General features: G+C 56.9%; 11 protein-coding genes across 11 annotated transcripts; 6 read left to right on the forward strand and 5 right to left on the reverse strand.

Annotated features, from left to right (window-relative positions):
* Positions 1–40: 40 nt before the first annotated feature.
* B0H64DRAFT_236581 (Alpha/Beta hydrolase protein) lies at positions 41–3,547 on the reverse strand. Its single transcript, XM_062799802.1, has 5 exons — positions 3,026–3,547; positions 1,987–2,955; positions 1,626–1,934; positions 1,422–1,571; positions 41–1,367 (listed from the first exon to the last, which is right to left on the reverse strand). The coding sequence occupies exons 1-5, from the start codon at positions 3,086–3,088 to the stop codon at positions 153–155; spliced, it is 2,706 nt and encodes a 901-aa protein (XP_062656259.1). The 5' UTR covers positions 3,089–3,547; the 3' UTR covers positions 41–152.
* Positions 3,548–3,599: 52 nt separating this feature from the next.
* B0H64DRAFT_407596 (uncharacterized protein) lies at positions 3,600–4,583 on the forward strand. The gene is made up of 2 exons (XM_062804573.1): positions 3,600–3,865; positions 3,951–4,583. Exons 1-2 carry the CDS (start codon positions 3,847–3,849, stop codon positions 4,559–4,561), a joined length of 630 nt encoding a protein of 209 aa, XP_062656260.1. The 5' UTR covers positions 3,600–3,846; the 3' UTR covers positions 4,562–4,583.
* B0H64DRAFT_435436 (uncharacterized protein) lies at positions 4,582–5,403 on the reverse strand. Its single transcript, XM_062806134.1, has one exon. The coding sequence runs from the start codon at positions 5,288–5,290 to the stop codon at positions 4,859–4,861; it is 432 nt and encodes a 143-aa protein (XP_062656261.1). The 5' UTR covers positions 5,291–5,403; the 3' UTR covers positions 4,582–4,858.
* Positions 5,404–8,612: 3,209 nt separating this feature from the next.
* Positions 8,613–11,105, forward strand: B0H64DRAFT_468142 (kinase-like domain-containing protein; the record flags this gene model as incomplete). The annotated part of the gene is made up of 7 exons (XM_062807737.1): positions 8,613–9,021; positions 9,122–9,244; positions 9,314–9,425; positions 9,490–9,694; positions 9,757–9,912; positions 9,984–10,435; positions 10,496–11,105. The coding sequence occupies exons 1-7, from the start codon at positions 8,979–8,981 to the stop codon at positions 11,103–11,105; spliced, it is 1,701 nt and encodes a 566-aa protein (XP_062656262.1). The 5' UTR covers positions 8,613–8,978.
* Positions 11,106–12,475: 1,370 nt separating this feature from the next.
* Positions 12,476–14,726, reverse strand: B0H64DRAFT_236700 (transcription factor PAP1-domain-containing protein). Its single transcript, XM_062799805.1, has 4 exons — positions 14,117–14,726; positions 13,299–14,052; positions 12,920–13,223; positions 12,476–12,866 (listed from the first exon to the last, which is right to left on the reverse strand). The coding sequence occupies exons 1-4, from the start codon at positions 14,561–14,563 to the stop codon at positions 12,653–12,655; spliced, it is 1,719 nt and encodes a 572-aa protein (XP_062656263.1). The 5' UTR covers positions 14,564–14,726; the 3' UTR covers positions 12,476–12,652.
* On the forward strand, positions 14,417–15,662 carry B0H64DRAFT_236704 (uncharacterized protein). Its single transcript, XM_062799806.1, has 2 exons — positions 14,417–15,560; positions 15,643–15,662. The coding sequence occupies exon 1, from the start codon at positions 14,594–14,596 to the stop codon at positions 15,296–15,298; it is 705 nt and encodes a 234-aa protein (XP_062656264.1). The 5' UTR covers positions 14,417–14,593; the 3' UTR covers positions 15,299–15,560; positions 15,643–15,662.
* B0H64DRAFT_236759 (uncharacterized protein) lies at positions 15,663–17,117 on the forward strand. Its single transcript, XM_062799807.1, has 3 exons — positions 15,663–16,136; positions 16,199–16,944; positions 17,007–17,117. The coding sequence occupies exons 1-2, from the start codon at positions 15,945–15,947 to the stop codon at positions 16,907–16,909; spliced, it is 903 nt and encodes a 300-aa protein (XP_062656265.1). The 5' UTR covers positions 15,663–15,944; the 3' UTR covers positions 16,910–16,944; positions 17,007–17,117.
* Positions 17,118–17,872: 755 nt separating this feature from the next.
* Positions 17,873–18,619, reverse strand: B0H64DRAFT_445664 (Pre-rRNA-processing protein TSR2-domain-containing protein; the record flags this gene model as incomplete). The annotated part of the gene is made up of 2 exons (XM_062806857.1): positions 17,873–18,522; positions 18,592–18,619. 2 exons carry the CDS (start codon positions 18,617–18,619, stop codon positions 17,873–17,875), a joined length of 678 nt encoding a protein of 225 aa, XP_062656266.1.
* A 404-nt stretch (positions 18,620–19,023) lies between these two features.
* On the forward strand, positions 19,024–20,242 carry B0H64DRAFT_236677 (protein FMP52, mitochondrial). The gene has a single exon (XM_062799804.1). The coding sequence runs from the start codon at positions 19,213–19,215 to the stop codon at positions 19,912–19,914; it is 702 nt and encodes a 233-aa protein (XP_062656267.1). The 5' UTR covers positions 19,024–19,212; the 3' UTR covers positions 19,915–20,242.
* A 1-nt stretch (position 20,243) lies between these two features.
* Positions 20,244–21,292, forward strand: B0H64DRAFT_236676 (riboflavin kinase). The gene has a single exon (XM_062799803.1). The coding sequence runs from the start codon at positions 20,493–20,495 to the stop codon at positions 21,198–21,200; it is 708 nt and encodes a 235-aa protein (XP_062656268.1). The 5' UTR covers positions 20,244–20,492; the 3' UTR covers positions 21,201–21,292.
* Positions 21,293–21,574: 282 nt separating this feature from the next.
* Positions 21,575–23,678, reverse strand: B0H64DRAFT_419930 (transcription activator of gluconeogenesis; the record flags this gene model as incomplete). Its single annotated transcript, XM_062805421.1, has 2 exons — positions 21,575–23,334; positions 23,471–23,678. The coding sequence occupies 2 exons, from the start codon at positions 23,676–23,678 to the stop codon at positions 21,575–21,577; spliced, it is 1,968 nt and encodes a 655-aa protein (XP_062656269.1).
* Between the last annotated feature and the right edge of the window lie 345 nt (positions 23,679–24,023).

Consider the following 24,023-nt stretch of genomic DNA (forward strand, 5'->3'; position numbering starts at 1 on the left):
AAACTAGGTATGCAGCGTCTATATGCCAAAGTTTCTAACCAAAAAAGGGTACTAAAACAACAACGCACTACAGAACGGGCAATTCAAACAGGGTAATCGAAAAGACACCTATCCAACAAAGGGTATCGAACAAAAGCCACATCGGTCCTAGCTCAAGCACCAGCCTTCGTGACTTCTTCAGCGGTAACAAATCTCTCCAGATCAGGCCTCTCAGCAGGCGAGGTAGGCGACAAAAAGGGCGTCATGAACGGCGTTGCAAGCCCCGGTGTCAGCCCATCTTGGTCACCGTCCTCATGCTTGTCTTGCCCAGCCGAGCCCGCGGCCCCCTGGTCCTCCAAGACATTTATCGATGACGGCGCCGCCATGAAGCTGGCCGAGTCTGCCGTGGACAACCGAACCGAGCTCCGATCCATCGGCGACGCAAGCGTGATCATGCTCGCAGTCTCCGGCTCCTTGCGCAGGCTAAACGGCGTCGCGAGCCCGCCGATGATGACACGCTTCCCCGAGACACCCGTATCGTGGGCATCGTCCGGCGAGAGAAGGCCAGTCGCCGCTTCCCCCTTCGTATCAGCATCCGCTTCACCATCGCCCACCGGACCGGCGGGGCGCAAATCAGCGCCCTCATCCCGATCCGTAGGCACAGACGCGGCATCACCACCGCCGCTACCGCTCTCCACCCGCCCCTCCTCCCCAACCATGCCCCTCCAAGCCCGAGTCTTACTCGTCTCCGCCACAGACGGCACCTGCGCACCCAACCTAGCCTCACGCTCCTGCCTCTCCAAATCCGAAAAGTGCCTCGCGCCCTGCCCCTGCCCGGGGCCCGCAGCCACCAACTCCGGCGTCTTCGCCGCCAGCAACTCGCGCTGCACCGCGGCCTCGTCATGCTTGGACCCCCACAGCGCCCACAGCGACAACCCCAAGCTACGCGCCGCCTTCTTCCCCTTCTGGGCCCTCCCCTCCCGCTGCTCAGCGGCGGGGCCACCCAATCTCCTCCTCCCGGCGAGGGCGCTCGGGGGCGGCACGTCGCCGCCCGCAAAGAGCTCGTAGCCGACGGCGAGGTCGCGCAGGCGCTTGCGGCGCACCCCCGCGCGCGCCGGCTTGAAGCGCGCGTCCCACCGCCGCTTGTGCTCCAGCCACTTGCGCACCGTGCCCACCTTGACCACGCCGACCAGCTCGCGCGCCATGGAGCAGCCCGGGAGCTCGGTGGGGGCGGGGAGCGCGTGGATGGCGCCGTGCCGCGTGACGCGCTGCCGGATCATGTGGTCTTTGAAGGGGGGCAGCGGGTCGCCGGCTTTGCCGACTGTGGCGTGGTGGTGGTGGTGGGTGGGTTTGTGGGCTTTGTTGGAGGGGGTGGAAGGGTTGGGTTTCTGCTGGTGTTGGTATGTGCCAGGCTGATGGGGATTGGGTGGCGGGCGACTTACCTGGGCCTGGCCTTCTGCCTCGCTTGATGACGAGCTTGAGCTTGACCTCGAACTAGAACTGGAGATGACGGATATATTATCGTCGTTGAGGATCTCGACCTCGACTTTTTGGGCCCGCCCCAGCGCCCAGGCTGAAAACTGCGCAACACTCTGCCTGCTTGTTAGAACTTACGGGCTCATCGAACTGACGGAAACCCAACTCACCCGGTACATGTATTTTGCCGGCCTCGTAAAGCTCAGAGTAGGCCCGACGTGGCACATGTCATCCCAAACCTGCAGCTGGACATCCGTCGGTTGGTACCGGTCGACCAACTCCCTGGCCTTCTCATCCATCAGGGCTTCCGGCGGAAGGTACTGCGAGGGGTTGGCGCATTTGTGGGCGAGGTAGATTTGCTCGTCACGCAACAGCTCGCCACCTCCAACCATAACTAGGAGCGGTGGCAGACCGCCCAGCGTGGGTTGCATGATTGGGCTGACCAAGGGATGAGCGAGCAGCTCGTTGGTCGTGTACATCTAGAGCCAAGTTAGTCTAGAACGTTACCTATGGCATGGCGGAAATTCCCACCTGAATCTGTTCCTTGATTTCGACTTCCTCGCCGTCAATGACAAACTTCAGCCGATGGGTCGCCTCGGCAACATCCTTGACAGTGGGTATTTCGCTTTGCTCATGAGAGGCACTCTCAGCGCCCAGTATCTTTGTCTTCTGCGCCAAGGCTGCCTTCTTGAGCGTTTCGAGCTCCTCTTCGTCAGGGGGTGGCCAGGCCGGCGACGGCTTGTGGTGAAACCCAGACGACGGGATATAATCCAGTGGGCAATCCCCAGCGACACTTGGAAAAGAGTGCGTTAAATCAGCCCAGGGGCTAATGAGCACAGCGCCCGCGGGGAGCGGGATTCCCCTATCTCTGAGTATGACCATCATGGCCAAAACCATACCAGCGCCTGCCGAATCACCGGCTAGGATGATAGTATTTGGCTTCTGCTGCGTAATGAGATAGAGGTATGTAGCCAGGCAATCCTGGAGGCCACACGGGAAGGGGAACTGCGGTGCCAGTCGGTATCTCGGCGCCAATGCCCGCGCTTTGAGCTTCCGAGCATGGCGCTGGATCTGGTAACGGTGTTCGTCGACACTCCCGAAGTAGTAGCCGCCTCCGTGGACGTAAAGCATGACACGATTTCCCGCATCGGGGCTCTTCTTCCGCTCATAGTAGTCGGCTTTCATCTCGACCCACTCGGCCTTGAGCGGGCTCTTTGGCTTGCGCCATTGCCACCACTCCTTGCCGCCGACCTGCCGAATGCCGTCCGGCCCCAGCTGCTCGGCCAGGAGGTCTGCCGCGCGCAGCAGGTCCGTCTCAGGGATCTCGACATGGTCAACTCTGACCCACTGAGGGTGTGGAACCCATTGGCTGGTGAAAGCTTGCAGCTCCTCGACGGTGTGACGGGAGGCATGGGTTAGAAAGGAGCGGATCAGGTGCAGCCCTTGGTCGTAGGATAGATGCGCTGTAGGCTTGTGGGCCAGGACCTTCCGATTCAGGTACTATTTTCTTGTGTCAGCCTAGTCCCCAGTCTTACCAAATTCATGACCCTTTTCGAGTCCTGCGACTTACATGCGACAAGAAGGTGGATACGACAGTCGGCGTGACCGCCAAGCTCACTGCCGCGGTATTCATAGTGGGCGTATGTATCTTGAGGACTCACTCAAGGTTTCTTATCCCTCATACATCATCATACTACGGGGTATTCTTGGTGGTGGTGTTGTTGGGGGGAACTTGGGTATTTACTGTGTAGTTCGTCTGTAGATGATGTCATCCGGCACATGCAGCCCAACACGGCGTGGCAGGATCCTGCATTGAGGCAACTCCAACAATAAATAGCCTTTTCGGCTGTCCAGGGGCCAATGGTAGCGATCGACCGAGCGGCGCTGATCTGGCTTGAAACTGTTGGAAGGGCGCTGTTGGTTGATGGTTCCAATGTGCGATTGACGTCGCACAGATATTGAGAAATTGAAATTGCACACAGCTCAGAGACAATTGGCTGTGTGGAGTTTGTTTACGAGGCAAGATCACAAGATTGACTCGTGATGAAACTGTGAAGGGGATTCGGGGAGTCAAAGGACGCCCTGAAAATCCCCTGAAAGGCGGATTGCTGCCCCTGAAGCGGAAAGTTGGGATGGGCCACAAAGACCTCGACGCCCTGTCCCTGCAGGTGCACTGGCCATTTCTTAATCGATAAGCTCAGACAGCCAGCAGCTCCCCGCGTCACACTGGGAAGCTCCGCGTCACCCAAGTTTGCCTTGTCGTGAATGCTTCTCGACTCGGACCCTACATTTACCTTCGCCGTTTGCTTCGATTCTCATTCTTCACTTCTCGCATTTTACTCTCTAGGTATTTAGCGCGCACCGCGGTTCAACCAAACCAAACCGCCCATCATGGCGACCCAATACGAAAGTAAGCCGCCCTCGTAACCCCGCCGATGCGCCGTGCAACAACCCCCTACTTCGTACACACCTGAAACTAACACCGCCGCGACAAGTCGAGCACAACATCAAAACCGCCCCCACCACCTCCCACCGACGCCGACAAGTAGACATGTCCACCTTCACGGCCCACCTGCACAACCTCCTCCCCGAATCCAGCCCCTCCACCCAAAACCAGCAGCCCCACGAACACCTCCACAACAACCCGCACGCGGTGCCCAACCCCTCGGACACATCCGCCCTCTTCCGCCTGCTCCAAGACCAGATGGGCACGCTGGCCACGACCGCACCCAACGAGACCAACCGGGCCTTCCTCGAGTCCCTCGTCGAGGCGCTGGAGCTGGACGTGGCGCACCCGCCGCAGCAGATCGAGGGGGTGACGCAGGAGGTGCTGGACGGGCTGGAGCGGGTGCCACGCAAGACTCTCAAAGACGACGATACCTGCCCGATCTGCGCCGAGCGCTACCTCGACGACCAGTACTGCCTCGTCGTCGAGCTGCCCTGCCACGGGAGCCACCGGTTTGATCTGGAGTGCGTGGGGCCGTGGCTGAGGGGGAAGGGCACCTGTCCGATGTGTCGCAAGGAGGTGGGGAAGCGGAGGGAGGTGGTGGTGGAGGCGGCGGAGGAGGGCGAGGAGGAGGATGATATGGATGGGTTGTATGCTTGAGCTGGACGGGTGGTTGTGGGGGAAGGGGTCGGGGTGGGTGGGTGTGTTTACGGCGGCGTTGTTGGCGGGGGGTTGTTTAACCGGCCATGATCTTGACGTGAGTACGCCTTCATATGAGCGATGTCTTCAAGAAATAACGTGGGACGAGGTATGAAGAGATCGTTGAATATCATGATGCATCGGCTCTATTAGATCACGCATGCCTTATTCCCAAACAGCATACAGCTCCCGATATCAACAGGAGGAGCCAGTCTATATCCCTCCCTTGCTACCCCCTCCACGCCCTCTCATAAATGCTCACATAGGCGCAACCTTGCCATGCTTCTTCCCCTTGCTCCCCACACTTTTCGTCTTCTTATCCGACTTATCTGTCGCCTCCTCCGACGGCGCCTTAGATCTTGAAAACTCCTGGTTTGCTCCGCTTGCCTCTAACGGGTTTCCGTTGCTCGCCTTCGCGGCGCTCTCCTTCTCGCCTTCTGGGGTAGTGTTCTTGGGGTTGAAGGCCGCGTCCGATTTCTCGGCCACCTCGTCGTCGAAGCCGCTCTTGGTGCCCTCTGAACGCCGCGGGTTGAGGGACTGCCGGTCCTGGCTATCTTCGTTTGAGAGCAGGTTTGCGGTGGGATGGTATTGGCGGGTGAGCGAAAGGGGACCAACTGGAATGGTGGATGTTGCGAAGTGGAGGTTGCGTCCTTGGGTCAGGAGGGATCGAGTGGTTGTTCGGAGAGCCATTGCTTTGATGATTGGGGTTTGTTGGTCGCAATTGATTGTGAAACTTGTTAGCTTAGGAAGATTATCCAGCCGTAGGTAATAGCACCGATATCGTATAAGCTTGGTTTGCTGATAATTGAAGCTTTAGAAATAGCGAGTTAGCCAATGTTGACTATCAGGGACGAGCGGTGACGTCATGACGTCTTCCAGCAGCTCCCCGCAGTGGGGCCACAGCACTGGATCAAGTAAACGACATCGAGTTACACTCTCTACTACGAAATAACCAGACGCCCATCTCATTATCTATCATCATCTGATGTTTCTACTGTGCTATAGAACATTGCGAGGTTACCTCAAGTGCAAAACTACAGACTCTCACAACATTTCCGACTGTGATCCTCTCTGCCACGGGGGGACACTGGCCAGAAATACATCCCAGCACCTACCCTCGAGGATAAGACGAAATGTTGACATGAGAATCGCAATCGAGATCGGCCGAAAGTCCGGGGCGCAGGGTTACTACTATATCAACCACACGTTGGTGGAGAATCGATTTTCTTTTTCGCTATCCGACTTATTACATGCTGAACGGATGTTACCTCGACTCTTACGAAGACATAATTTGACGGGCGAAATATCGACATAATATCAACAAACCCTGACAAGACGCGCAAGCCGGAGCTCATCAGGCTCTCGAGACAACCTCATCCGCAAAGGATTAACGACAGCGGCGCGCGCAGGCAACCTTGAAGGCTGTGTCCTAACCGGGACAGCCACCATTTCCACGCCGCAAACGCGCCCAACATCAACCTTTTATTGCAGGATGCATCGTCCGCCAAGCAGAAGTGGATTATGTCGATCTGCCGCCGTCAACAAAGAAGATATTTTCGACCACGACGAAAAGAAAAATTATTAAGTCATTTGTCAGATTGTACCGCTTCCTGCGCTTCGGACCGTTGAGATGTGAAAGCTGACAGAGGAAAAGGGGCGCTGTGGTATCCGGGCATACCGGAGGAGCTGTAACCTCCTGTTCCTCCTTTGGCGAAGCAATGGCGGGGATTCCGGGCGGTGTGTTGATCAAGCCGGTCCTGTGGGATTGACTGGCTCGCTGGCTCGACTGTCTCAACTCGGTTGTCGCTCACATGAGCGACGATGCACGACAGGCATCCCCTTTCTTGCGCGTCGACGTATCACCGTGTCAAACAAGCCCCTGATGCAGCAGAAGCCTTCTGGAAGCATTCCGTTCTCGCAGCCTGCAGGAGCCCAGGGGAGCAAGCCAATTGGTTTCAGGTGGGCTGCAGAAACATGCAACCGGGTTTGGGTGGTAGCGGACATCTCCGAGCTACGGCAGGTTGTCGGCACAGCGGGTGTGATTTCCAAACGCGGTGCTTGCCGAACAAAACTCCGGGGATGCACCTCGCACTGCGCGGCCGGATTCCGAAAAACTGGATTCAGACGAACAGTGTTGAAGATTACCCTCCGACGCGCATTGGCCATCCAAACCGGGGTTATTGCACCATATCGTGTACACTACTTCGTACTTGTAGTTATCCGACTTATGCGAGTGTTTCTGCACTTATCGACTCATTTGGCGGAAGAAAGACGAAACGTGACATGACGTGGCTGGAGAGCAAGTTTTGAACACAGCGACCCATCACTGCAACTCACACGTGGGAGGACATGGATCCTGCCTCCATCGCTTCAGCTGAGGCGCCTTCTCATTTCCATCAGCTCCAACAATTCCGCACACATCAAAAGCAGCCGGCCGCTGGAAATCCCCAAAAGGTCCTCCGAATAATTGTCGGGAAGTTACCGACAGTCGTATCCACACAAATATCGGAACTGGGCCACAGCTGAAACTTGAAAGCGAAGAAGTTCCATCTCGCTCTGGGAACTTCCATCTTCTCCCACATGTCAGTTTTCAGTTCGGCTCCATGCAGAACACAGCGCATGATCCCGCGTGCCCGCTAACCTTGAAATGAGTGGACCTTTTCCCCAGGTGGGATCTCATCCCAATTTGGTTTTGGGGGCCGCGGTCAGCAGGTGGACAAACCCTGGTCCGACCCTCCGATCGCCGCGAAGACGGCCGAACCGCGCCGCAGGTTTTGGTCGATTCCCAAGGAGCCGGGACGCCGAACAGAGGATGGTTCGTGTTGTGACGACACGGCAAGAGCGAGGCTAGCCGTAATCCTATCCATCCCACGACGGCCACCCGCTTCATTTGAAGGGCTGCCATGACCCGCGTGCCTGTGTGTCGAGTTTATTACAGGTTACATAGTTTATTCCCTGGTACAGAGCTTCCGGTAGCGTTCCCGCTAGCCTGGCTGGGTTTAATTGCCACGCCCAGCCTCCTCCGCTCCCACTCGCCAGCCGCACCCACGAGGTCGCCACGCGCGCAAGGGAGGGAGGAGCCATCGGAATCTTGTGTCAGGTCACGGTTCCAAGTTCCCTGCTGCTGCAACGATCCCACAGCAGGCCACTGCCGACATCAGCATTCGCTCACCCATCCAATCGAACCCCATCCATCGCTGGGCCCGACAGCGCATCAGACTGGCACACCGGATCAGACTTGCATTTAACAGCGCCGCACGCGGTGCTGCCGTGCTGCCATGTGGCATTAATTACATTCTGCGACTCGGGAGAGACGCAGCACAAAGGGTCAGATTAATGAGAGAAGCGAGCATGGCCTAAAGAGAACGACGCCATGGCGGATTCGCTGCGGAAGCCATGCGCCATTCAGGGCGCGATCTGCGCTTGCGTGAATCGATTTGAGGCGCCCAATTGGCGATTCCTCAAGAGGAGTCCCCTCCACACACCACCGGAAAATTCTTTGTCATTATGGAAAGGGGAAAAGAAAGGACGGGAGAGGGGAGGATACAATCTCAAAAAATTTACCATTGTAAAAGAAGCCATGTACGGATAGGATTGTTCCCTTGTCTGTGGCACGGCAGGTCTGAGTGATACAAACTTTATCATGATATCCGTATTGCTGGGGCTTGCATCCCTGTAGTCCAAGCCGCCAAACTCCGTCCAGGCACGTTTCTCAGAGCCGGTGACCCCTAGGAACCTCCACCACCTCGCAGACCAGCTCCATTCCTGTCTCTTCTCTCATAAACCAACTTAATTCTGGCCGAACCCCCTGACAGGGCTTCTCGAACGTCAAACCTTTACAGCGCCAACACCGTTCGGGAATTAGCTTTACATAGGAAGTCGAAAGTAACTTGACGTTACTTGCTTGGCTCTCGTCGCCTTCGCTTCCTCGCTCAAGTCCTCCCATCTCGGTATCTAGCTTTCGATACCCCTCAATCACCGGTCACCCTACCGTCACTCCCGTTTGCTGTCGTGCGCTTTCCGAACTGGTTCATCCGTCCGGCCAACCCTCGGGCATCCTCTGATTCGGGCCCCACGACCACCCCCGAGTGTCTGGGCCACTCCCAACATCCTGCCCGACTTCGTCGCCCTCGAGCAGCAGTGTCTCGAAAAGCAGAGGCGTGCCTCGCTGTTTCAGCTGCCCCGTCCTTTTCCCTAGCAAGCCCCGGATGTCGATTAGGTTCTTCGTCCCGTCCACGAACCACCCGAACTCGTTGCGATCGTCCCGGACTGGTTATATGGATCCTTGATCGATCCATCTACACCAAATAATACAAGGGAGAAAAACGCTCGCCATTTTTTAGCTTTGGAAGTCGGGGGAAAATAAGTAATCGAAATCATGGGAAACAGCCAGGGAAAACCCGTTGAGTTCGATGGGGAAGGTACGTTCCATGCCTAGGTGGTTCTGCTGCTCGCTTTCTTTTTTTTGTTTTTCTTTTGGCCACCGACATGCCCACTAACACCGCCTTTGGTTTTCCGTAGTGAACCTCAACCACTTCCGTCTTCTCCGAGTCGTAGGCCGCGGTGCTTTTGGCAAAGTACGGATCGTCGAGAGGAAAGACACAAACTTATCATTCGCCCTCAAATACATCCGGAAAGATGAAGGTGCGACACTGCCCGGACTGCACAATGACTGAGGGACCAAAAGGCTGACTTTATGCGTCTATCTACTAGTCGTACGCTCGGAGAGTGTCCGCAATATAATACGCGAAAGGAGGATGCTCGAGCATGTAAACCACCCCTTCATCTGCAACTTGCGGTACAGCTTCCAAGACATCGAATACATGTATGCGAAACCCCCGCCCCTCCCCCCAAAGGGGGAGCTCCAGCGACAAGACTAACAGGAACAGGTACTTGGTCGTCGACCTCATGAGCGGCGGAGATTTGCGGTTCCACATCTCGAGGAAGACATTCACCGAGGAGGCGGTCAGGTTCTGGATTTCCGAGCTTGGGTGTGCCCTGAGGTACATCCACGGGCAGGGCATCATCCACCGTGACGTGAAGCCAGACAATGTGCTCCTCGACGCCGACGGACATGTGCATTTGACAGATTTCGTATGTGCCTCCCCTTCCCTCCCCTCCCCCTTGCGACCACAGCGACGACTAACACGTCACAGAACGTTGCTTCAGATATCATCCAAGGCAAGGTCCTCACGAGCAAGTCAGGGACGCTGGCGTACCTTGCCCCTGAGGTCTATGCAGGGCAGGGTTACGATGTCCGTGCAGATTGGTGGTCCCTGGGTGTGCTCTTCTACGAATGTATCTACAACAAGGTATGTGTGCTTGGCAACGGACCTTCCTCCGGCCCTCCCAACGCACGGTCGGCGCTAATGCATCCCGACAGAGGCCGTTCGAGGGCAACTCGGAATCATCCCTCAGCACCGTCATCCAAGCCGCCCGCCCGAAGTTCCCCGTCACGAGCCCCCCCGTAACATTACCGTGCATGTACGCCATCAAGGATGCCTTGGACATCGACCCGAACAAGCGCCTTGGGTCGACATGGGAAAGCTTCACCCAGCATGAGTTCTTCTCATATATCGACTTCGTGGCTCTCGAGAGGAAGGAGATTGAGCCCGTGTTCGTCCCGTCCTCGGAGAAGACCAACTTCGACGCGACATACGATCTCGAGGAGTTGTTGCTGGAGGAGGCGCCGTTAGAGGCCCGCGCGCGAAGGCAGAAACCCCGCGAGAGGTTGAAGGACGACGCCACCGACAAGGAGATCCGCGAGGATGAGCTCTACCGCATGATCGATACTGACTTCCGGCCGTTCGACTACACGGTGGCAGCCTACAAGAAGTGCGTCCCCTCCCAAACCCCTTCACCATCCAATTCCGATACTAACACCCGCCCTCCCAGACTCACACAACAACAAGAAGCACTCTCAACCGGGCCAGACAGCAGCGCCAGCAGCAAGGCAAACCTCCAACCGCAGGCCCTCACAACCGACGAAGCCACCCCCTCCCCCGCCACCAACGGCGCGACCCCATCACGCGCGTCCAACGAAAACAACAACAACACTACCACCAGCAACACCAGCAGCACCAACGCCACCAAACAAAAGCAGCAGCAACGCCGCGGCAACCCGCCCGGCCGCGCCGCCCCGCTGCCGCCCTACCCGCAGTCGTACAACTCGCCCGGCCCGGCCAGCGGCGGGCGCCCCGGGCGCGCCTTTGTGCCGGGCATGATGGTCGAGAGCCCCACGGGCGGCGTGCAGGTCACGCTGGACGGCGGCAGCAGCTGGAGCGACCTGGCGCGGCAGGACGCCACCTTGCCCGCGGACGCGAGCGGGGCGAACAACGAGCCCGGCAAGGGCGATGGTGGGAGTGGGGGGTCTGGGTCCGGGGGCAGTGGGAGCGGCGGCGGCGTGTTTGGGTTCTTGAGGGGGAAGAAGGGGAGGGGGAATAGTCCCAAGCCGAAGGAGAGGGGTGTGCTGGGGAAGGAGGGGGCGCGGGTTGTGTTGGGGTGAGCTGTTGCGGAGTGCCTATGCTGTTGTTGGTGTGTTGCGTGGGAGGGGGTTGGGAGGGAAAAGGGGTGGTTCCGTTTGTTTTTGGTATGTGGGTGGGTGGGTGAGGAAGTGGAGGGAGTGCATATACGCGACGCGGTGCCATTACATACATCCATATATACACAGGGGGGGATATGGGATATGGTGGGAGAAGAGGATAGGATGGATATGGATGGCAGGACCGCTTGAATAGGCCCGCCAGCCTTCCGACTAGGGGCTCGAGTTCAGGTCACTTATCCGTTTAGGCCCTAGCTCGGGTTCGGGTCAGGTTCCTCCCCTACTTAGGGGCTCTGGTCTGGCTGGGTTGTGCGCTGCGCTGTGTTCTTGGCCATTTGTCTTTTTGGTTGCCTTCGGCTGGAGCACGCATGCATCGTCGTCATTGAGCAAGAGCAAAGCATGAGCAGAGTGTATGGGCTTTAGTTGTCATTATTTCGAGTAGCATATTCTTCAGTCATTGCGAGGTTTGGTTTGAGTTGAGTCTGGTTTTGCGATTTGTGTTTGCTTGGATGCGGTCAGTTTATTGCCTCTCTCTTTTAACTACGCCGTGGGTATCCGAGAAAACATACCGCGTTCTAGTTTGACCTACTTTAACCCGGTCTCTATTTGTGAGTGTAATATGAGGGCATGTTTGTTTTCCGTTGTGCTTGTAGTGTGGAATTGGTTCTCGCATGAGATGTCACGTCCACGGGTTAGGGACGATGTCGAGGCCAACGCGGACAGTTGATGTTGGCAGCAGGGAGAGAGCAAGAGGATGGATATTTTATTTTATGATCGGGTTCCGAGTGTCTATGCCGGCCGCGAACTATCTACCTAAGGTACCGAATCTACGCAATATCCCCTGGTCGACTGCTGGTGCATGATATGTGCGATCCTCGAGGGAAACCAGCCCCAGATCTTATGCAAGTGGCCACACACGCTCACTTAGCCATTCGATAGTTATTCCATGTTACTTCTTCCCTGTTATTCGCTACGGACTGCTGAAGATCGAGATACTCAAGTCACACGTCTGAATAAAAAAACAGAATGAAGTAAAAGACAAAAACCATGCCAATCATGACAGTACAAGAGGGAGCCGAGTAGATGATTGCCACGAATAACCAACTCCAACTTGTTACATCTTTCAAAAATAGCGAGCACTGGTCGTGCTAAATCCATCAGAAACTCCCGAAACCGCCCAATGATAAGTAACCGACCGAGCAAGGAAAGCCCAACGGGCACAAACAGATATCAAGTTTCGTGTCAAGTCCTTCTCAAATAGGTATCCGCCCATTACTCCATGCCATAATTCCGTCTGGAGATCAGCATTGGGTGTCGCATAAACTGATTCCGAGACGGTGTTTCCAAGCCCTACCCCTTCTCAGGCGCCTTATCCCCCCAAGTTTTTCTTTCTCCAGTTAACTCCATTGTGTATCGACCGAAGGTCGAGGGACGATGCTCCGACCTGCCCTCATGAGTAACCCCATTTGTTGTACAATGCATCCGACGGTGCCAAAACCAGGGAAATCAACTCAAGACTGTGTCTGCGTCTCCTTGGAAAACGCGTCGGCCTCGGCTGCCGCCTGTTCCTCCTTGCACAGATATTTCTTGATGGCACGCTGGAAGTCCTTCTCGCTGACCACGGGACCGGTGCCGTCGCATTTGGCCTTCTTCTGCAGGTCTGCGCAAAGACCGTCCAGGTCGAAATCGCCGCCCTTTGCCTTGGGGCAGTTTTGTATTTTCTCCCTATGGGTTTGTTAGTGAAATTGCACGTTGAGTATGGGTCTATGTGCACGTACCAAACGTCGTTGCATTGGAGCAACACGTTGTTCGTGGTGGCGGGTTCGTCCGCGTCCTTTGCGGCATCGATCTGAGAGATGAGGTCCTTCTTGGGCGGTGCTGGGCTAGGAATTGGCAAGTTGTACGGCGTGAGGAAATCGATATCCACGGCATCGTTGAAGAAGCCCTCGTCGAAGCCCTGAGACAAAACGTTCTCTTGCGGGTCACGGTAGCCGCCAAATAGCTCCGGATCAAACTGAAAGTCGTTCTGGGGAAGCCACTGGGTGAAGTCCTCAATGCCTGCATTACCAAAATGACCAGGACCTGAAGCATGTTAGCCACAACCTTCCTAGAGTGCCGCCGTGTACCAGCTCATCGCTGCGGCCCGAAACTGCTTACCCTGCGATGGATTTCCGAGGCTGGGGTGTTCTTCTCCGATTGTGCTCAACGTGTCGAGAGGTTTGAAGCCCATGGGCGATTGGGCAAATGATTCGGGCGATGTTCCACATGAAGAATTAGGGCCGCCCATGTTCGAGTTGGAGGACGCAGAGGGTGAACTTGTCGATGTGGCACCGCCCATATTGTAGTGGGAGTCGAGGCTGATCGACGACCCGTTTACGCCTTGGCCATTGTTGAGAGGAGGCGTGAAGAGCTCCGAAGACAGACTCGCTAGGTCCTGCTGGGATTGAGAGTCCAGACCGACCTGGCTGTAACTGCTCGAATTCCCCGGACTAACCCCGCGCTGTGAGCTCTCGCTAGGGCTCCGATGGTCCGAGTTGCCTCGCTTCGATGATTGCGATTGTGTTGGCGAGGGCTTTTTGGCCTTGTTGATGGGAGGACCCGGGAGGCTACCGAACTTGGGAAACTCGAATTGGAAGTTGACGTCGTTCAAGTTGTTGACAAAAAGGCTGCCAAAGGCGGATGCGGGGCCTTGGGGAACGGGTCGCCCTCCTGAGAGCATCGACAATCGCTTCTTGTACTCATTCAACTCGACCGTCATCTTGTCAACTTGGGCACGGAGCGCTTCCTTCTCATTGTTCGCGTCTTCGGACAGCTTTTCCAGCTCCTGGACTTTGGTTTCTAAATCTTTCAGGTGTTTCTCTTTGCGCTCCCTGAACGCCCGCTGCGCTGCCCGGTTCTGGGCTTTCCGCTTCTGTGGAGTCCATCAGCAACAGTCCTACCATGTTGATCTCCCAGGTCCGTTGAATAAAACCTACCGAAGTCGGTTCCGTAGTGAGAGGCTTCCTGCCTGGCTTCTTTGCCAGTTTTTCTTCGCTCTCCCGCCGCTTGGCTCCCGGGCCTTCTTCTTCTTCATCCGGATGGCTTCTCTTTTCCGGTGACTCAGCGTCGCCAGACTCGGACTTGAGCGCCCTTTTCGAGCCGGGGAGATCACCAATCATCTTGGCCTGGCCGGCATCGTCGTAGTAATCAAAGCTGGAATCGGCTCCGGCAAAGTCATAATCATAATCAAGGTCCGGGCTGTTCTGGAAGCTCGACATGCCATCGGGCTGGATGGGCGAACCATCAAACTGGAGCGTCGACATATTGAAGCCATTGGTCGGCTGCGCATCGCTCGGACGATTGGAATTGAGTGCGGCGAACAGCAGGTTCTGTTGCTGCGGAGTTAGGACGAGGCCCTGCAGCGGGTTCTGCGACGACGTCATTTCGGCTGACTCGCTGGACCGCGCTCGATTATGAAAGGAAAAGGGTGCTCGTGTTGCGGGATGATGTTCAGGATAGCGCTGTGGCAGGACAATGTGCACTGGCCGACAACCCTAAAGGAAGAGGTGTTGTATCGGACGAAACGCTTAAAGGGCGCGGATGACAAGCAGAAGCGGCGCTGGGGTACTAAGTCCGAGCCCCAGACCGGAGACGAGGCGGGGTATCGGACGTTGGACAAAGGCACCAAAAGAGAAGCCGACGACGTCAGAGTGTGTTCAATATTTCTGGAAGCGGGATATTGTGCAAGGAAAGACTGCAGGCTTGCAAAATGTCAAGCCAGCGGGGGGGAATCAAGGCGAAGTTGCCTCAGGCCAAGAAGTTTAGGTCGAGTAGAAGGTCGGAGGTGGCGATGGAACAGCGGCGTGGTGGAGATGGGGAAAAGTCGTGGCTTTTTCCCAGCCCCTGGCTGCCTTGGGTTTGCACCTGACCCCAGCTGTTCGCCCCGAGGAGGAGGCGGGCGGACGAAGGGTCAGACCGAACGGCAGATGGATTTGTTGGAGGGGTGGGCGATTGCTGCCACGAATTTGTCAGCGTTCATGGAAGGCTTGGGAATTGGTCCCTGTCCGTGCGCAGCGAATGGATATCTGCCCCACAAGACCGGAGCCAGCCGTGCCTTCAAGATACAACTGATTCCAGCCAACTGCCACAACTGCGAGTCTGTCGTTACTCATTTGTAACTCTTTTGAGTTTCACGAAGGGAACCGAAGAGAAGATGCTGAAAAAGTGCTCAACCATGTACATACCTACCAGCGACGCCGAATATCTTCAAGCGTACCGCCCTTTATATCCGACGCTGAGTCAGACCAAAGATCGCCGAGTTACACAGGAACTGGTTAGGCTGCGTGGCTCCTCGGGGAGCCGGGAGTGTCGGGGTGTCCTTGGTATCAGCACGTGGGATCCGTTCTTGTCACTTGCCTGTATTCGGGAGCGAAGAGTTATGTATGTATCCGTACTTCTTATGTCTTTATCTTCGTGCCTACAAAGCCTGTAACAATCACAGCCCTGAGACAGTGAATTTCAGGGATGCACATGGTAGTTCCGCTCAAGAAACTGCCAAGACCTGCCAAATGCGAACGGGATGTGGCGTTCGGCCATGGTCCGTGCACTGCCCCGCGCTGCTGCACCTCTCTCCGCACCGCGGCAGGCGACCCGACATGATGCCCATGAGCCCTGTCCCAACCTAAATCGAACCTCTGCAGACTCGAGGGACGACAGCAACGCTGGGCATATGTAACTCGGCCGTATTGAACGGGATAACTTAAAAAGACTTTCGAAGCTGGACGATTACCCAATCTCCAAGCGTCGGCAACAGGCTCCGTCGTGATGGACATTGCCTACGATCATATTCAAGAATCAAATTACCCGGAGGAGCATGGCGACTCCTCGTCGTCCGGGGAGAAGAAGCCAGCCCCGCAGGCAAGCCTGAATGAGGATTTGCAAGATGCGTACCGGGCCTTTTCCTCTAGCCCCTGGGGTGCCCGGATCGGGGGCTTCTTCGGCACTGTGGTGAAGCAGGTGTGTGTTTCCTCTGTGTCGGGTCGCGTGGGAATAGTCACCGTGCTTACTATATCTTCCAGGGTGGATCTGTCTACCGCGAGGCCCAGCAGGAGCTCTCGGCCGTGGGTCAGGATGCCACGCGCGGCTTCACCGACCTGCGCGAGTCCATCATCCAGCGCACACGAAGCCTGTCTCTGAACACGTCCGCCCCGCCAGCACCATCCTCGGACCAGGCGGCCAGAGAAGCCGGCGACAATGCCGAGACGACACCCACAGCAGCCAAGGACATGTCCTCGGAGGCCGCGCTCCAAGAGTCCGAGACGGTGCTCTCCCGGCTGCGGGGCGAGGCGGCGAAGCGCCTGAAGGACCTCCAACAAGCCGAGGACGCGGCGGACGAGGCCCTCCTCCGGTTCGGGTCCAACCTGCGCGACTTCTTCCGCGACGCCATCACCATCGCCCCTCCGAGCGACGATCAGGCGGACAGCCGGGCCAACACGGGGGTGCTTTTTGAGAGCAAGGATGCCCACGGGAAGAGGGTGATCCACACGTCGCGGTTCGACGCGCAGTTGCACGTCATCCACACGTCGCCGGAGAGCTTCAGCAAGGACGGGACTGGGGCCGAGTTCGAGACTTGGGCGAAGGAGTTCGACGTCGATAAGAAGACGGCGGATATCAGCAGCGACTTGGACAAGTACCCCCGAGCTGAGGACAACCATGGAGAAGCTCGTGCCCGACCAGGTTGCCTACGCGGATTTCTGGAAGCGGTACTACTTCCTCAGGCACGGCATTGAGACCGCTGAGGCGCGGAGGAAAGACCTTCTCAAGGGTAAGTGGAAGGAGTACCAGCTCAATCTATTTTTTTAGCCTATGCTAACGCTTGACAAATAGCTGCTGCAGCTGAGGAGGAGGTTGGTTGGGATGAGGACTCGGATGAGGAGGAGGGTAAAGAGCAGGTCAAGGAGGAGGTCAAGAAAGAAGTTAAGGAGGAGGCTAAGGGAAAGGGTCAAGAGGAGGTAAAGGAGGAGGTAAAGGAGGAGGTAAAGGAGGAGGTAAAGGAGGAGGTGAAAGCAGATGTGAAGGATAAGGGTAAGGAGGAGGAGGTCAAGAAGAAGGCCGAGGAGCAGGTTAAAACGAAGCCTGAGGCGGAGGTCAAGAAGAAGGCCGAGGAGGAGAGTGACGAGGAGAGTGACGAAGAGGATGATGATGAAGATGAGGACGAGGATGATGATGAGGAGGAGGAGGACTCGGACGAAGAGTCGGATGATGAGACTGTCGCAGTACCCAACAAAAGATCTACAGTCCCAAGGCGGCCGGGGTCGACGGGGTCCTCGGCGACGATTCAGCCACCAGCGGCCGGCCGAGGTCTCAAGCCGTCGGAGCCACGAAAGTCCAACGACGAAAAGTCGCAGGCGGACAGCGAGGCGAGCTATGACGTTGTCGGGGCCAGGTCCGGTGTCCCCAGCCACGCCCCGAACAGCCCAAAGGAGTCGCGTAACGATAACGACGATAACAGCGAGGACAGCAGCGACGAGGAAGATTGGGAGTAAGGTGCTGTGTTCCCGGCGTTCGGGGTCGAGGCGGGGTTCCCGTCGTTCCTAGGGGGGTATGGTGGAGTTGGATCGGCTCTTTTTTTCCTACCTTGGTCATATAACAACTGTAGGTTCCTTGGTCCCTAACCATATCTAAGTAGTCTATAACGACATCTGAGCGAGCCATGTCCTGGGCCTCCAGACCACCCATCACCCCTACTTATTCTACCTCTTCTTCTTCGTAACCTTGGTAAACCCATCCTCGTCCACCTCCGGCTCCTGCCGTTCCCTCCTCGGCGGCGGCGCGGGCGCATCACTCATTTCAACATCCCCACCCTCCTCCTCCTCCTCATCGTCGTCCCCGGAATCCGTATCCCAATCCGTCTCGTTGTCCTGGTCCTCCGCCTTCTTAAAGACGACCTTGTTCCCCTTCTTGCCCTCCCACCGCCGCCGCAGCGCCTCCACCTCGTCGAACTTGCCCTTGAGACAGTCCCCGCGCAGCCGCACCACCTGCTCCGCCAGCTCGAACGCCGAGTCGTCGTCCACGTTGACCTCGAACTCGTCCACCATCACCTGCAGCAGCACCGACTCGACGTCGGCCTGGTCCGCCTCCTCGACGCTCCCATTCTGCGCGCTCTGTGATTGCTGTTGCGAGGGGGCAGCCTGGTTTTGTTTTGCTGTTGTTGTCTTTTGCTGCAGTTGCGCGGGCGTGAGCTTGGACACGTCGGGGAAGAGCTCCACGACGGCCCCCGCGAACCAGTCCCGCTTGTCGGCCGAGTCGGGACCGCCCCAGTTGTTCTGCACCGCGAGCGCGAGGGCCTCCCACAGATGCAGGGATATGGCGACGCCTTGCTCGAAGGTCGCTTGGCAGGTTGCTGGTGGGAGGGGTGGGTTGGTTAGTGTAAGTGGATGGGGATGGAAGGGGGGAGTAGGGTATCGCATACCCGGACTGGGGTTGGAGGTGCTGGCCATGGTCGGTTGGATGTGTGGGAATGGCCTTGAGGGAATGCGACGGGGTGGTCTGCTGTTCACGGCGTGGGCGCAATCGGATGCGGGGCGGCGATGGAGGGGTTGTTGATTTCGGTCGAGAATTTTTTGGTGTTCCGGGCAACCACTCGATAAAATAGGGGTTAGGGTTGGTTCATCGTTCTTCACATGCTCCCCAGGCCCCCAAAAACATGACGACATCAATGCGGAGGGCAAGAAGCACGATCGAATGCGCTTCCGGCGTTAACGGTGATTGGAGCCGGCCGCAATTAGGATCCGGCCTGATTCTTTCCCGAATGCAGCAGCACCTAACCTGGCTTCGCTCGCTGGCATTCGCTGCACGGACTGTTAGGAATGCTTGGTCGCATGCTCCTGTCTCAATAAGTCGCCGGCATTCTTCCATCACAGCTATTTAACTAACCAAAACCCGTTACCATCACCGTCTTGGCTTCACAAACTCAAAATAAAATATTGACACAGCGAACTGTGACGAAAATACTCCCACAGTTCAAACATACACACACTCACCTTACCTGTTTCACCTCTTTTCTCACTTCAAACATTTCCTCACCAGCAACATGGCCTCAAATCTCGTCCTTGGCAGCACCGGTCTTGTAGGCTCAAACATCCTCGCGACGCTGCTGACCGACAGCTCGATCAGCGCAGTGCACACTATCTCACGTCGGGCACCCAAATCGACCGGCCCAACACTGCACGCGACCATCGAAGCCGACACCACCCAATGGGCCGCGAAGCTTGCGGGCATCAAGCCCACCCCATCAACAGCCTTCTCCGGGCTGGGCACAACCCGTGCCCAGGCGGGCGGCATCGCCAACCAGTGGAAGATTGACCACGACCTGAACGTCGAGCTCGCACGGGCCGCGAAGGAGGCCGGCGTGCGCAGCTTTGTATTCATTTCCAGCACGGGATCGGACGGTCTGCTCGCCAACTGGCTGCCGTATAGCAAGATGAAGAAAGGCGTAGAGCAGACGGTCAAGGAGCTGGACTTTGAAACGGCCATCATCGTCCGGCCGGCAATCATCATGGGCGACCGGGAGGTGCCGCATCAGGGCGGGCCGTTCCTCATCGGCGCGACGAGGGCGCTGGGGAGGTGGTTTGGCCTGGGCGTGCAGGACAGGTTGGGGCAGGAGGCCGACGTCATTGCGCGAGCGGCAGTGCACGCCGCGAAGATTGCTGCCGAGGGGAAGGCGCCGTCGAAGTACTGGATACTGGAGTCGAGCGAGATTGTGAGGCTCGGCCGGACGGAGTGGAAGGATTAACCGGGCCTCGGAGGCCTTCACGATACGAACTGAACCACCGAGTGATGGATAGGGGCGTCTCAGAAACTCGATGCCGTGTAACACTACTTGTACCTGGAAAAACACACGGGGACTATGGGCGGACTCACCGACAAACCTTATTTTTTTTTTCATTGCAAACCCGTTGGTTTCACTCTTCGTACACCGTATCTGTAAGACCGGACATCTAGACCGGCCGATTTAACCCAAAGACCCGGACTGTAACGTCGCTCATGTGCGATTGTTATAGAGATTCACTCAGTTTGCCGCATAAGAAGCTTAAATTCGTCCCATCTGACGCGCCAGGGATCTTTATCTCTGCGCCTGTTCCCCTGGCACTCAGCTACCCCACTCCCCCACCACCGAAGGAATTCACCCCGTTTCCATCCCACTTCCACGGTGTGTCAGCGACCGGCCCGACCGACTGACTCCCACCTTCAACCTTCAACCCTTAACCTTCTCTTACAATCCTCTCATCGCGACCAATCTCTCTCACCCCCCTTCAGAAAACCAACCAATCGACACCACAAAGGAAAAGAAAAAAAACCAATCTCACAAAAATGGCAACACCAACCCCCAACAGACCCCCCCTCATCGGGGACCCCTCCGGCCCCTCCGCCCCCTACCCGCTACACATGTCCGGCCTCGTAATAAGCGGTTTCGGGCGCGGCTCCAAAGAGCTCGGCATCCCGACGGCCAACCTGCCCGTAGACGAGGCCCAGACCCCCTGGATCTCGTCCACGCCGTCGGGCGTCTACTTCGGGTGGGCCTCGCTCAACCTGCCGGCCTCCCACCCCGACTCCCTCACCACCACCACCACCACCACCACAGCAGGGGAAGGGGAAGGGAAAAATGCCGACGCAGACACGGACGCGAACGGGCAGGCGCGGCGGCGGGGCGGCAACGGGTTCGCGGTGTACCCGATGGTGATGTCGATCGGGTACAACCCGTTCTACAAGAACACGGTGCGGTCGGCCGAGGTGCACGTGCTGCACCGGTTCGGGTCCGACTTTTACGGCGCCGAGATGCGCCTGCTGATCGCGGGCTTCATCCGCGAGGAGAAGGACTACAGCGGGCTGGAGGCGCTGATCGCCGACATCGAGTTCGACTGCGAGGTGGCCAAGCGCAGCCTGGCGCGCGAGGGCTGGGCGCCGAGCGGGGTGGACGTCGAGGTGGATGTGCCTGGGGAGGGGGTCAAGGTGCTGAGGGGGTCGTTGGAGTGCGGTTGGTTGATACGGCCTGAGGAGCTGGGGGAAGGGGGGAAATAGGGTGGTGGTGATGGGTTGGTTGGGGTTGACTAAGGTATTTCATCAATGATGAATAAAATAAAAGGCGCAAAGGTCGTCCACCGAAACGTCAAGTCAAAGATGATAGAACCATCGTAAACATGATCAATTCTACAACCACGCTCGGTAAACTAGCAAACCCAAAAAGACCTCAAACAACCATGTACCGAGGTATCTGTACCCAACGCCTTCCCTGACACCGTCAATGCCCCGTCTTGCGTTTCCTTTTATTCCCTTTGGATGGCCTCGATGGCCCCGTCACACAGCTAGCTGGTTGTTGCTTCGGTAATAACATGGTAGGAACTGCGATGTCATCAGTCGATTGCCCGGGCCCTGTAACGATAACAATAAGGCGACTACGTACTTACATTAATGACAAATAGCATGGGCATATCAAACATGTCCCGCTTGATGGTCCACGTGTAGCTGCACTCCAGCTTGCCGTCGCGTTCGAGTTTCGATATCCCGTGCTCGCCATCGATCTTGGCAACGCGGTTGCTCAGAATGCTGTTCCGAGGATCCTTCTGCGGCAGCTGCACGTCGACATTTGCCTCTGTTGCGCCCTCGTCGTTATCCGGCGGGCGGTACTTGAGGAGGCGGCACTTGCGTGTCTTGTGGCCTCGGCTGTCGTTGAAGGCCAGCTGGGAGTAATCCTCGTAGAATTCGACGACGCTGTCGTGGTCTAAAAGTTCGGCGAGGAACACGGGTTGCGGGCTATCTGTAGACCCGCTGGCCTCGGTGTTTAAACTCTTGAGACGAGGAGTGGTGAGGCCGACTTTCCCTGCTGACGCGGAGCCGCCCAGGTTGACATTGCGGTTTGGCTCTTTCCCGAGTAACACATCTTTCGTCCACCCCGTCAGCGCGGTGAACTCCTTGTTCACGATTGCGACCTCGCCCGTCCGTCTGCAGGCGAGGGTGGGGCTGGAACACTGGTGCATAAACTCTTCGTATTCAAACAGAGACCGTTGGAAGTACTTCTCCATGAAGACCAGGTCCTGTTGTGTCAAGTTCTTGGTCGACGCCATCAGTGACGGCCGGATGCTGGCCAGGGATTTTGCGATGCGCGACGAGTGTGCTGCCGTGAACCGGCTTTGGATCAGAAGGAAGAGCTTGTGGAAACTCGTAACATATCCAAAAGGTTCTTTGACCGTGTCGTAGATGAAAGAGGGATCGCGTTGGCGCTTCCCCAACACCGACTGCTGCCCGAGTTTCGCGAGGGCATTGGACTGCCTCGTAGAGGGATGCTGTTGGTTCGCCGGCTTGGCCCCGGGCGTTGTCGAGAAGGTTGCCATCGTGGGAGAGCCGTCAAAGCCGAGAGTAGTCGGCTGTGGACTGTTGGTGTCGGTACTCGGGCTCTGAATGCTGGTTGGTCCAGCGGCGATGGCGTACGCGTGGGGAAGACCATGCTGTAGGTTACCCTGCGAGTATAGGCCATTGTGATTCGCGTCAAGTCCAAGGAACCCATCGAGAAGATTGCCCTCGTACACTTTCTCGAATTGGTTGACGCTATTTCCAAACACACCGGGCCCAAAACCGAGACTGCCGCTTGCCGACCGCGACATCGTGGTATCCTGCGGAGGCGTTTCGGCGGCACCCGACGACATGTGCCCGAGCATGCCGAATTCCATGGCACCATACTGACTGCCGAAATTGAGGCCTTCGAGATTGAAGTTGAAGATATTTGGATCGCTCGGGTCAAATGGTAGAGCGCCGAAGTTCGTCATAGGGCTTGACACCTGTGGCACAGTCATCCCGCCGATTTGCGGGTTGCCGGATGTCTGAAATGATGGAGACACCGGCGACTGCTGGCTTGCAAACGGAAGATTTTCCGTTAAGTTCCCTATTGGTGTCTGGGAGGCGGAGAACATGGGGAATTGAGCAGCGGTCGATTGCGAGAAGAAGGTCCCTTGGTTCGGGGATGCCTCAGAGGTTGAAATACTCGGATTTCGGTGGCCATTCTGTCGTGGGTTTGGATTTGGATTGTAGTTTGGACCCAAAACAGGCCGTAGTGCTTCAGGGGGGGCGTCATGGAGATATTTAGCCTTTTTTCTGACTCCATCCTGACAGGAGTCCATCAGCCCGCGCTTGATGCATCGCTGGCATGGCCTCTCGTCCCCTATCGCAGCGGTCAGCATCGCCAGCCTACACTTCAAGAGACTACATGAACAAGCAAGGATGAATAAGTGCGGTGCGGGGAGGGTATAGATGGAACCCTTGCAATGAGAAACGAGGAACGGAGAGAGAGATCTTACCGCATGTAAGGTGAGCTCTTTGGCATGCAAAGCAAGCCCGCCTGGCCTTTTTCCTACGAGGCCGAAGGGGATCCTTCGGGTCGTACTTCTTTTTCGGCTCTCCACTGGTGTCGGCGCCTTCCGAAGTGAGTCTTTGGTCTGACATCTTCTCGTCCTCGTCTTTGACGAGTTGGTCCGTCTCGTCGTACTCGTTTTCGCTATCAGACATGGCGCCCGAAGTGTCCCGCGGGGAATGCCCGCTGTCTTCCGCCATCGCGGCCCAGCTTATATACGGCCCGACCTGGTCGGACAGCGCGGTAATGCAGGAACACCCAACCCAACGCACGCCAGGTCCGGTTCCGCAATAGGACTTTGAAAATAACAGCAGAGGGCTAACGTGAAGGGCCCTGCAGCAATATCACAGCGGTGGCACCAGTACGGCAGGTGATTGGCGCTGCACGTCGCTCTGGTTGTCAGGGCAGGCGCTGGCGAGCTGAAGAAGACGACGCAAGCAAGTATCCCAGAACGAGCGCGCCAAGTCGAGTGGAGGAAGAGCCCCCACTGGTCATCTAAT

Source organism: Chaetomium fimeti, assembly GCF_033439085.1.
Source record: "Chaetomium fimeti strain CBS 168.71 chromosome Unknown B0H64scaffold_7, whole genome shotgun sequence".
NCBI classification, from domain to species: Eukaryota; Fungi; Ascomycota; class Sordariomycetes; order Sordariales; family Chaetomiaceae; genus Chaetomium; species Chaetomium fimeti.